Source organism: Pteropus alecto, unplaced genomic scaffold (genome assembly GCF_000325575.1).
Source record: "Pteropus alecto unplaced genomic scaffold, ASM32557v1 scaffold10, whole genome shotgun sequence".
In the NCBI taxonomy this organism is placed as follows: Eukaryota; Metazoa; Chordata; class Mammalia; order Chiroptera; family Pteropodidae; genus Pteropus; species Pteropus alecto.
This window is the reverse complement of record NW_006431210.1, coordinates 7,207,990-7,220,215: the sequence shown is the minus strand read 5'-3', so window position 1 is coordinate 7,220,215 and position 12,226 is coordinate 7,207,990. Positions and strand designations below refer to the sequence as shown.

Genomic DNA, 12,226 nt, shown 5'->3' with positions numbered 1-12,226 from the left:
TGGATGAGTGGAAGAAGGAATCAATCCTGGCAGGGACCCCTGCAGCAGAATTCAGTGGGACACTTATTTAGATTGTAGATTCCCACCCCAGACGGAAAGAATCCGAATCTCAGGCCCTCTCCAGGTCAAGCAACCCTGATTTGGGAGGAGTGATAAAGGTGACGAGCCCACCAGCGCTCCTAGTGTTTTTTAAGAGCTGTTACCGCGTACCTGGAGAAGTTGTGAAGGAAGCGTCCCGAAGATGATCCTATCTAAGTGACTTTCGAACTACGACTTTAGGGAAGAGGAGTCGCTATTCGTGCGTTTCACTCCTTGGAGTGAGGCTGGCAAGTTCTATTCTTTTTCTATAGGAAGACGCCAGTTGGACAGTCAAGAGACAGAGGCTAGGGTTAAGTATCCGATTTTTAATGGTCCTCACGGAGGGGTTCGGCCTTTGAGACCGCGTCGCCCTTCGGTCGAGGGTCCCCTAGGCCGGCGGGGTTTCCCTGCAGCAGGCTCTCTGCTCCCCTTGCCTCGCGGCGCCCTCACCCTCGGTCCCGGCCGAGCCCTGGGAGCTCGCTGTCCGGCTCAGCCTCTTTTGGCACCGAGGCCTCCAGGTGCCCAGCACGAAGGCGGAGCCGGGTACAGCCGCCTCCCCGGCGCCACGGACAAGACCCCCGGGAGTTCGGGCCCCCAGCGCTGCGGCTCCGGCGTCCCCAGCCTCCGGGGCTGTCCGCGCTCCTCCCTCTCGGCGCGCCGGGCGCGAAGCCTGCAACCCGCGAGCAGAGCGCAGCGAGCAGAGCGCAGCGCGCACAGTCGAGTGGCGCACGCTGGGCAATGGCCCAAGCAGCCCCGATCGCAGCCAGCTCCCTCACTCGAGCCCGCCAGCCTGTTGACGCCGGGACCATGGCTGCCGAGGGACCCGGCCCCCGCGCCCGGCTCTGGGCGGCGGCGCTGCTCCTGCTGGGTCTGCCGCGCCTCTCCGTGCGGGCGGATGGTGAGTGTCCGCGGAGTGCCCGGGAGGCGGCGGGGCCCGGGGCGGCGCGTGGGGAAGGCGAAGCTCTCTGGGGGTACTGACTCATTCGGACGAGTCCAGAAAACCGCAAGCCTGGGAAGCAACGAGGCGAGCAGCGGTCCTGCGACCCTGCGTCCCTCTCCCGGCACACCGAGCCTCAGCTGGCCCAAACGCCTCCACCCGCCCCCGGGCCCCTGAACTCTGCCTTCGCGCGCCACAGAAAACCTGAGCACGGGTCCTGTAGTCTCGTCGTTAGTTTTCCAAAGATCTCCAAGAAAGGTCTTCAAAATGAAATCGCGTCTGGAGTGCTTTAGAACCAACTCTGCAAAGAGATAATCTTCCACGTCTTTTAAATGTGCTCCTGGAAGGCAAGGCCTGTGTTTAGAAGACGCTGTCGATATTTTTGGCTTGGTCCAGGGAAATCTGAAAGATGAGTGGGATTCAACTAGGCAAAGGGGAAAGGAGAGTGACCTGGGTAGAGAGTGTAATGGCGAGTGCAAAGGCCCTGTGCTGTGAGTGGCAGGGAAGATGGGATAAATCATAGTGGCTGGAGCTGAGAGTTTAAGGTGAGGATGTCGTTCGAAATGAGGCTAGAGAAATAGATCAGGACCAGATTATTGCAAGTTCTGAAATTTTACCCACCTTTTTTGTTTGTTTGTTTGTTTGTTTGAACCTGAATTCAACTTTGAGTACTTCCCTTAAATTAGCAGGATCACGACTTTATATCAGTTCAGTTTCAAAAAGCTAATTCAGCTGTATTTTGATTTTGGAACAAAACCCTGTTGATTTGGTGCAGGAGGATCTGAAAGAAAAGCCAGCAGTTCTCACATCCATGAGGGATTTCTAGTAAATCCAAGCTTGAGACAGATTAGATTGATGAAGGAGAAAAACCCTCGGCTGATTTAGGATGCTTTTATATTTTAAAATGTCATTGTTATTTAGCAAACAATATTTGGATGAAACTAGAAAACTCAACGAAAAGAAGCATGGTGGTTAGGGAAAGGGGAAAACAAAGAAAACCTCCAGATATTATCTTAGAATTTTTGATGTTCTTTGTTCTAAGTGCCAGCTTGAAGAATTCTTTGCTCCTAATTAAGAATGAATGTCTTATTTCTCCATATCCTCAGAGAGAGGGTTAGAAAACATTTGTAACTTCAAAGGCTCCTAGTGAACACTGTCAATTTATAAATTGAGATATAATTTATGTAAAACTTATCATGTTAACAGGTACATTCAGTATTTTTCAGTATATTCATTATGTTGTGCAACCATCACTGCTATCTAATTTCTAAAAATTACTATCCCCCAAAAAGAAATCTCATACCTATTAGAGTCAATCAACTGTTAATTCTTGTAGTATTTTTTGCCTGACATTTAGTCATGAAAATTAAGTCGATTTTAAAGAATGCAAGTAGAATAAATTGGAGCCAGTATTAACTTTTGAACAATATATAGTATTGTACCAATTTTAATTCTTTTTAAAGAAATATCTCTACAATGCATGAGGCTTTAGAGTTTCACTCCATTATAACGGCTTAAGTGCAATGCCAGATGCATATGGATCAATATTTTGTGCCTATCAGGTTGGATGTGGGTCATAGAAAATTGAAGGCAGAAATATCATTGGACAAGGAGAAAGTAATGACAGCATTAAAGGATGTTTTCTTGTTACCGCTTGCCGGAAATGCCTCCGTTTGTCACTTCTTTCTTTCCTTCTCCCCTCTTCCCCAATGGAGAATTATAGGTACAGTTGCTTTCGAGAAACTCCAATTGCTGAGCTCCAACTTTTATAATAGAGCCATTGAAGAATTATAACCTATATTATGAAAGGATTCTTTTCTTTACTAAATATATGCTTAACTACCACCACTTTCCACATTTAGTTACATTCTACAGTGATGGAAGGAAGAAGAAATGTTCAGCTAAACCGTGATGCATTACAGACATTTGAAAAGAGAGAACTGGAGTTATTAAAAACTCCATGGACTTATTAAAGCATGGACTTATTGATGAGATAGATTCAAATGAAAAACATTTAGTTTCCATTTGACTAATTCGAGATGCATCTCATACATAAAAGAGACCTGCCACTGTACTTCTAAAATACTTTTGAAACTGAAAAATCTTCACATTAACTAAATTTGCATTAACTGTGTTTGAGTTATGATTACAGGAAAAGATTCATTAATTCAATGGGTAATTTATTGAGTATCTACTATATGCTATATACTGTCTTTGCTATTGAGAATAGATGGTGAGGACAAACAGGTCCTTGCCATCAGGGGGCTTAAAATCTAATGGGAGAGAGAGGCATTAAGGAATTAATTATATGAATAAAATGTGAAATTGTGATTTTGATATTTGATAAAATTAAAGGACAGAGGTACTATGAGAGCATATGCTAGGAGAGTTTGATTTGGTATAGGAGAATCTGAAAGCTGAATAAGGATTAACTAGGCAAAGAGGAGAAAGAATGAGGGTCTGAGTAGAGATAGAGTGTGCAAAGAAACTGTGAGTGGCAGAGAAAATGGGACATGTGATAAACAGGGCGGCTGGAGCAAAAGGTCCAAGGTGGAAGTGGTTCAAAATGATACCAGGAAAATTGGTATGAATGCAATGATCTCGGACCTCATAGGCCCAGTTTTGTTTCAATCCAAAAAAGGAAAGGAACCTTTGAATGGTTTCCAGAAGTAAAGTGACTGATCAGATTTGCATTTTGAAAAGATCCCCTGATTGTGATGTAGGGAGAATGGACGGGACCAGAGCAAGATTAGATATAGAAAGACCATGTAGGATGCTATTTTAGTTGTCCAAGTGAGAGAAGCTGGGATTGGAAAGGAGGATGGGTGAATGGAAAGGGTCTGGACTGAAGAAAAAAGCATGTCATTTGTGTAAGGATGCTCTTTGAAACTGTGTGCGTGGGTGGAATTCTATGGAAGGGTTTTATAGTGAGAAGAGATCATTTAGAGCTGAGCCTGGAGTGAGAGAAATAGATTTAGGATTACTGAGTCTATATTCATGAAATATATTGGCCTGTAATTTTCATTTCTTATAATATTTTTGTCAGATATTGGCATCAGGGTTATAATGGTTCCTAAAATAATTTTGAAAGTTGTTCCTTCTTCTGTTCTCTGAAAAGGTGTTTGTAAGATGAGCTCTATTTTAATCTCTCTCTCTTTTTTTTTTTTTTAGTGTTTGGTAATGAGGTCACATGTGTTTGGAGTTTTTCTTATAGGAAGATTTTAAATAATGAATTTAACTTATTTAGTAGAGAAAAGATTATTCAGATTTTCTTATTCATTGTGTATCAGTTTTACTAAATTTGGTTTTATAAGCAACTTGTTCATGTCATCTAAATTGTCAGATATACTGGCATTAATCATATAATAATCTCTTACTTTTTTTTCAGTGTCCATAGAATCTGTAGTGATGTCCCTGTTCATTCTTGATATTGCTAATTTGTGTTTTCTCTCTTTTAATCTTGGTCAATCTTGCTCGGGGTTTATCAATTTTATCATTTTTTAGAAAGAAGCAACTTTTGGCTTTATTTTCCCTATTGTACATCTGCTTTCCTTTTTTTTTTTTTTTTTTTTTTGTTTTCTGCTCTGTATTATTTCTTTCTACTTCTTTAGAAGCTTTAATTTTATGTTTTTTTTCTATGTTTTTGAGATAGAAACTTAGGTCATTGATTACAACCATTCTGCTTTTGTAATATGAGCATTTGAGACTTTAACTTTCCCTTAATACTACTTCAGTTTCTTTACAAGGTTTTGTCACTAGAGTAAAAATGTTGTATTTCAAGTGTGGTTTCTTCTCTGAACCCATCATTCGTTTAGAAGTATATTTTGTAATTTCCATGCCCAAGGGAGAATTTCCTAATTATTACTCTGCTATTAAAAGGCAATATAACACAGCAGTTAGGATCACTGACCTGGAACCAAACTGCCTGGTTTTGTATACCAGCTGTGTGATCTCGGACAGCTCATTAATACTAAATTTTAACTATGAAATTGAGATGATAATGACACCTACATCATAGAATTGTTATAAGGAATCATTTAATGACTATTTATAAAGCAATTTGAACAATACTCAGCCCATAGTAAATACTATACAGGGTTTTGATAAAAAAAACAAGTGATTTTAGATTGTATTGTGGTTAAAAAACATGCTTTGGGTCTTTTGAAGATTTTTTATATTTGGCATATAGCTCAGTATTTGATCAATTTTACAAATATTCTGTGTGTGCCTAAAAAGAATGTGTATTCTGTAGTTTGCAGTACTGTGCATTGGTCCTTACGTCAAGAGTGTTAATTTTGTGGCTTAAAATCCTCTACATCCTTTCCATTTTTTTTCTGTTTTATCAATTATTGAGAATAGTAGTTAAAATTTTCATAAGCATTGCAGATTTTTCTGTTTCTCCTACTAGTTTTGTTAATATTGCCTTTTTATAGTCTAGAGTTATTTATTTAGTAGTGTTTAAAATTCTTTTATATTACTTATGAAATAGCTATCATCATACGAGAACCTGTTCTCTAGCAATACCTTTTTAAATAACAGCTTTATTGAAAAATAATTCATATACCACAATTCACTCATTTAAATTGTATGGTTCACTGGTTTTTGGTATATTCACAGAGTTACGAATCACTACACACAATTTTAGAACACTTTTATTACCCCCAAATAAATCTTGTATCCATTAACATTTACTCCGTTTCTCTCCAATTCCCCAATCCCTAGGCAACCACATACCTGTTTTTAGTCTCTACAGATTTGCCTGTTCTGGACATTTCATGTAAATGGAATCATAGAGTGTATGGGCTCTAGTGACTGGCTTCTTTCACTTAGCATACTGTTTTCAAGGCTCATCCATTTGTAGCATGTATTGATACTTCATTTTATTGTCAAATAATATTCCATTGTATGGATATACCATCTTTATTGGTCCACTTATCAGTTGATGGCCCTTGGTTTGATTCTACGTTTTGGCAATTATAAATACAATTTTACAATTATAAATTTAATTTATTATTTATTACAAATAATGCTGCTATGAAAATTCATATAGAAGTTTTTTTGGTTACACAGTTATCCAATAATGATTTATGAAGAAGTTCATTTTCACATTGTTAATTGAGATACCACCTTTGTCCTACACTATATGTTCATACATTTTTGTGTCTTATTTTAGACATTAAATTATATTCTACTGGTTTATTTTTTTCTATTTGTGTGCCAGCACTATACTGTGTTTAATTACAGAGGCTGTAAAGAATGTTTTAATGACTGGTCAGGCGAGTTCTCCCTCATCATTTTTCTTATTCATATAGAAGTTTTTATATAAACATGTGTTTTCAGTTGTATGTTTTCAGTATACAGGAGAGTGACTGCTGGTTCATGTGTTTAACTATTTGAGAAACTGTCAGATGGTTTTCCAAAGCAGCTTCACCGTTTCACATTTCCACCAGCAATGTTTGAGGGTGCCAGTTTCTTCACATCCTCACCATCACTTATTACCTGTCTTTTTGATAATAGCCATCCTGGTGGGTATGAGTATCTCATTGTGGTTTTGATTTGCGTTTCTCTGATGGCTAGTGATATTCAACATCTGTTCATGTGCTTATTGGCCATTTGTATACTTTCTTTGAAGAAATTTCTATTCAGATCCTTCGCCCATTTTTTATACCATTTTAACCATTTTTAAGTATACGATTCTGTGGCATTAAGAACATTCATGTTGTTGTGCAACCATCACCGGCATTCATCTCTGGAACTTTTTCATCTCCAACTGAAACTGTCCCCTGTAAACAAACCTCTCTTTTTTCCCTTTCCCACTGTAACCACCATGCTCTTTCCTGTCTCCATGAATTTGACTACTCTAGGTATCTCCTGTAAATGGAATCGTACATTGATTACTGACTGGTTTCACTTTATATAATGTCTTCAAGGTTTATCCATGTTGTAGCATGTATCAAAATTTCCTTCCTTTTAGAGGCTAATCAATATTCCATTATAGGCATATACCTTATTTTCTTAATTTATTCATCTGTCCATGGACATTTCGGTTGCTTTCCTCTACATCAATTGTGAATAATGTTTTATGAACAAGTACAAATTTTATTCAAATCTCTGCTTTTACCTCCTTGGGCATCTACCTAGAAGTGGAATTGTTGGATTATATGGTAACTCTATGTTTAATTTTTTGCACTACACTGTTTTCCACCGTGGCTGCACCGTTTGCATTCCCACCAGCAATGCGTAAGGATTTTAATTTCTCTACATCTTTGCTAACATTCGTTATTTTCTAGTTTTAATTGCCATCTTAATAGTCCTGAAGTGCTATTTCATTGTGGTTTTGATTTGCGTTTTTGTAATGATTAGTGATGTTGAGCATCTTTTTATGTTCTATTGGCCATTTGCATATCTTCTTTGGAGAAATATCTTTTCAAGTTGTCTATTTTTTAATCAGATTGCTTGTTTGTTTTTTCTTTTGGTTTTGTTGAGTTGAAGTTCTTTACCTATTCTATATAGAAGTTTCATATATATATTTGCAAAATATTTTCCCATTTTGTGGGTTGTCTTTTTACTTTCTTGATTTAGTCCTTCAAAGCAAAAAGTTTTTAATTTTGATGATGTCCAATTATTTCTTTGATTGCTTGTGCTTTTGGTGTTATATCTTCGATTGCTTGTGCTTTTGGTGTTATATCTAAGAAACCATTGTATAATCCAAGATCACAAAGATTTTCTCCTATGTTTTCTTCTAAGAGTTATAGTTTTAGCTCTTATATTTAGGTCTTTGATTCACTTTCAGTTAATTTTTATGGATAGCGTGAGGCAGGAGTTCAACTTTGTTTTTTTGCATGCAGCTATCCAGTTGTCCCTGTACCATTTCTTGAAGACTCTTCTTTCCCCCATTGAATGGTCTTGACCTCCTTGTTGAAAATCAATTGACTGTAAATGTGAAAATTTGTTTCTGGAATCTCAATTATATATGTATATATATATAACTGTTTTAATGCCAGTTCCACATTGTCTTGATTACTATAACTTTGTAGTAAGTTTTGAAATCAAGAAGTGTGAGACCTGCAACTTATTTTGGCTATTCTGGGACCCTTGAATTTCCATATGACTTTTAAGAACAACAAAAACTGCTGGGATTTTGATGGAAATTGTGCTGAATCTGTAGATCTATTTGGGGAGCATTGCCATCTTAACAATATTAAGTTTTCTTCATATTCTTGAATATGAAGTGTCTTTCTATTTATTTAGGTCTTTAATTTCCTTTGATTATGTTTTGTAGCTTTCAGAGTATAATTTTACACTTGTTAAATTTAATTTAAGTATTTTATTCTTTTTGGTGCTATTATAATAGAATTGTGCTTTCATTTTTGGATTATCCATTGCTAGTGTAGAGAAATGCAATTGATTTTTGTATATTGATCTTATATACTGTAACCTGTCTTAACTAGTTATAGTAGTTTTTTAGTGGATTCCTCAGGATGCAAGATTATGTCATTTACAAATGGAGTTGGTTTTACTTCTTCTTTCCAGTCTGGGTACTTTTTATTTCATTTTCTTGCCTAATTGCCTGGCTAAAATCACTCATAGAATGTTGAATAGAAGTGGCAAAGCAATCATCCTTGTTGACTAAGATCTTAGGGGAAAACACTCAGTCTTTCACCATAAAGTATGACGTTAACTATGAGATTTTGTTGATGTTTTTTATCAAGGTTGAAGAAATTCCTCTTTGTTTCTAGTTTGTTGAAGTTTTTTTTTTATCATGAAAGGATGTTGAATTTCATCAAGTACTTTTTTCTACATCTATTGAGATGATCATGTAGTTTTTGTATTTTATTCTATTGATACGGGAATTAATTGATTTGGGAATGTTAAACCAACCTTGTATTCCTGTGATAGATCCCACTTGGTCATGGTGTATAATTCCTTTTTTATGTTGCTGGATTTGGTTTACTAGTATTTCATTGAGGGTTTTTGTGTCTATATTCCAAAGAGACGTTGGCTTGTAGTTTTCTTTTCTTGTAATGCCTTTTATCTGGTTTTGGTTCAGGGCAATCAGGGCCTCATAGAATAAGTTGGGAGGTGTTGTTACCTTCTGTCTTATTTTTTAGATGAGTTTGTGGAGAATTGGTATTCATTCCTCTTTATATGTTTGGTAGAATTCAGCAATGAAACCATCTGAACCTGTATTTTTCTTTGTGGATAATTTTTAAATTATTAATTCAATCACTTTACTTATTAAAAGTCTATTCGGATTTTCCTATTTCTTCTTGAGTAGTTTGTCTTTCTAGGAATTTTTTATTTAATCCGAGTTATCTAATTTGTTGGAATACAGTTGTTTATAGTAGTGCTTTATAACACTTTGTATTTCTGTAATATCAGAGTAATGTCTGATTTCAGTAATTTGACTCATTTATTTATTTATTGACTTATTTATTTATGGCTTCGTCATTTTAGCTAACTGTCTGTTGATTTTGTTGCTCTTTCCAAAGACCAACTTTTGGTTTTATTGATTTTTTTCCTATTTCATTAATTTCTGCTCTAATCTTTATTATTCCTCTTCATTTCTGTTTGCTTTGAGTTTAGTTTGCTCTTCTTTTCCAATGTTTTAAAGTGGAAAGATGGGATTTTTATTTGAGATCTTTTTCTTATTTTAATGTAGGAATTTACAGTTATAAATTTCCCTCTAAGCAGTGCATTAGCTGCATCCCATAAGATTTGATATGTTTTGTTTTCATTCATCTCAAAGTATTTTCTAATTTCACTTGTGATTTCTCCTTTGACTCATCAGTTATTTAGGAGTGCATTGATTTATTTTACCTCTTTACGAATTTCCCAATTTATTTCTGTTATTAATTTCTAATTCCATTCCATTGTAATTAGAGAACATAATTTGTGCAATTTTAGTCCTTTTAAATTTATTGAGGCTTATTTTATGACCTAACATATGGTCTATCCTGAAGAGTGGTCCACATGCACTTGAGAAGGATGTGTATTTTGCTGTTACTGGGTGCCATTTCATATAATCAGTATTCATTTATATTTAACCATGTATTGATTTTCCCTTTACATTCCATCTTGCCGCTCAAATAATTTTCTCTGCCGAAATACTTCTTTTAGTACTTTCTAGAAAGAAACTCAGTTGGTGAGAAATTCTAGAATTCTAAATTTGCAGCTATTTTCTGATAATAACTATATTCTTGCTTCCATTACTACTGTTTTAAAAGTCAACTATCAGGCTAGCTGTTGCTACTTTGAAATTATTCTATCCCTTCTCTCTGTCTGCTTTGACAATGTTCTCTGCCTCTACCGTTCGGTAGCATCACTAGCATATGTCTCCTTATAGATTTTTTTTTCTACCTTGGAATTTGTTATTGGACATATTCAATATGTATTTGGAGTATTTATCAGCTATTTAGAAGTCTCAGGTATTTTGTCATCAGATATCGCTTCCACCTCATTTTTTTCTCCTCTCTGAGAATTCTGATTAAATTACATGTTAATCCTTACTCTTACTTTCATGTCTCTTTATTATTTTAATATTTTCCATCTTTTTTGTCTCTTCATTACATTTAGGATGATTTCTTTTTCAAGAATAATTTCTTTGTTCAATTGTGTTTGATATGCAGCCAAAAGCATTCTTTGCATTTTCAATCGATCACTGCATTTTTTTTTATTTCTAGAAGACCTATTTGATTCTTTTTCAAATCAGCTAAGCCATATTTTACACTTTCCTGTTCTTTTCAAATATTTTCAAACTAGTCTTTTATTTCTTTAAATATAGTAATCATCATTGTTTTATAACCTATGCCTGTTAATACCAGTATTCAAACTTATTTTTAGGTCAATTTCTGCTGCATGTTGTATCTGTTGCTTTTCACTCATGGTATCTTGTTTCCTTATCCAGTTAGCTGCATTATATAGCTTTTCACTGATTTCATTGACTTTGAAAAAATATTTGTATGGGGTTTTTCTGATGCCCAGGAGAATTTCTTTTTTCCTTTTCTCCAAAGAGGATTTGTATTTGTTCCTACCAGGTGTGTGGATATATGTTATTCTCAGGCCACGCTAAGCTGAATCCATTTTTGTTAAGACTGCAGTTTCCAATGAGGATTAGCACTTGGGGTCCTAGCACCAAGGCAACTCTTCCAACAGTGTCTTGTGAATGAAGAAAGCGGGTATTTATTCTTATTCACTCTTATCCCGAGAGTTTAACCCTTCAGAGTCACAGCTTCATGTATTCATGTGTGTGCGTGCATGCGTGCGTGTGTGTGTGTGAGAGATGGTGGTGGAGTGGGAGGGAAGGTCTATCAGATTCCCTACTTCATGCGAGCCCCAGGCTTCACTTTCATCCCCTTTGCTCAGGGGCTTGGCCATCAAAACCTCAGATTAATTTCACAACATTTTTTTTTCCAGGTAGGTACATACCATTAATAAAAAAGCATCCTGGGTGCGTGCTTGCTTCTCCAGACAGGGCCAACCAAGTGTAGTGATTCAGGTTATGTACTGTACATTTCCACCAAGTCTAAGGGAGCACAGATATATTTATTGTGAAAAAATATATTATAACTTTTGCGTTAAAGCTAGGGAGATTATTATATTTATTATAGTGATTTTATAGTAGATGACAGTTAAGTATCTTATTTTAATAAAATCAATATAGTATGATAATTTTGCTGACAGATGGAAATGAAATATCTCATTCTTACTGGGCTTTTTCTCCCCTGCCTTTACCTTGAACTCAGCAGGGCCACCCAAGGCATTGCATCATCCAGTAGGCTCTTAGGGATCACAGTGATCCCTCTTGAGCTGTGGTTCTCTTGCCTAAAGCTCTCTTTTGCATTCAGTCTCAGCATCCACCTCTATCTGAATTCATGGTCTTATTCCACTCAACTGTCAACCGCGTTTTGATGTTGCTACATGCCTACATATTGATGGAAGCCAGGGTGCCCCAGACATGGCCACTGCTGTCTGGTCCAGTTGGAAAGAAATGAAGTGAACTTTTTGTGGGAAGGGCCTGATAATGTCTTGAAACAGTGGGACAGAAAAGAGAAGCAACCTGTTATATATGTGATTACCCAAGCACTGGGGCAGGCGAAGGAAGGTGGAGCCGAGGCCTGAATCAGTGACTTGGACACCAAGTGACCCAACTCAGAAGAACCTAGGACATTGAGCTTTTATATAAAACATTTTTTAAAAAAGAATTTTTTT

General features: G+C 36.8%; 1 protein-coding gene across 1 annotated transcript in view; it reads left to right on the top strand.

Annotated features, from left to right (window-relative positions):
* The first annotated feature begins 7,251 nt into the window (after window positions 1–7,251).
* The window catches only part of SUSD5 (sushi domain containing 5), a 41,270-nt gene continuing 36,295 nt past the window's right edge, over window positions 7,252–12,226 (top strand). The window contains exon 1 of the mRNA XM_025038974.1: window positions 7,252–7,255. Coding sequence (XP_024894742.1) covers window positions 7,252–7,255 — 4 coding nt within the window. The remainder of the gene's footprint in view (window positions 7,256–12,226) is intronic.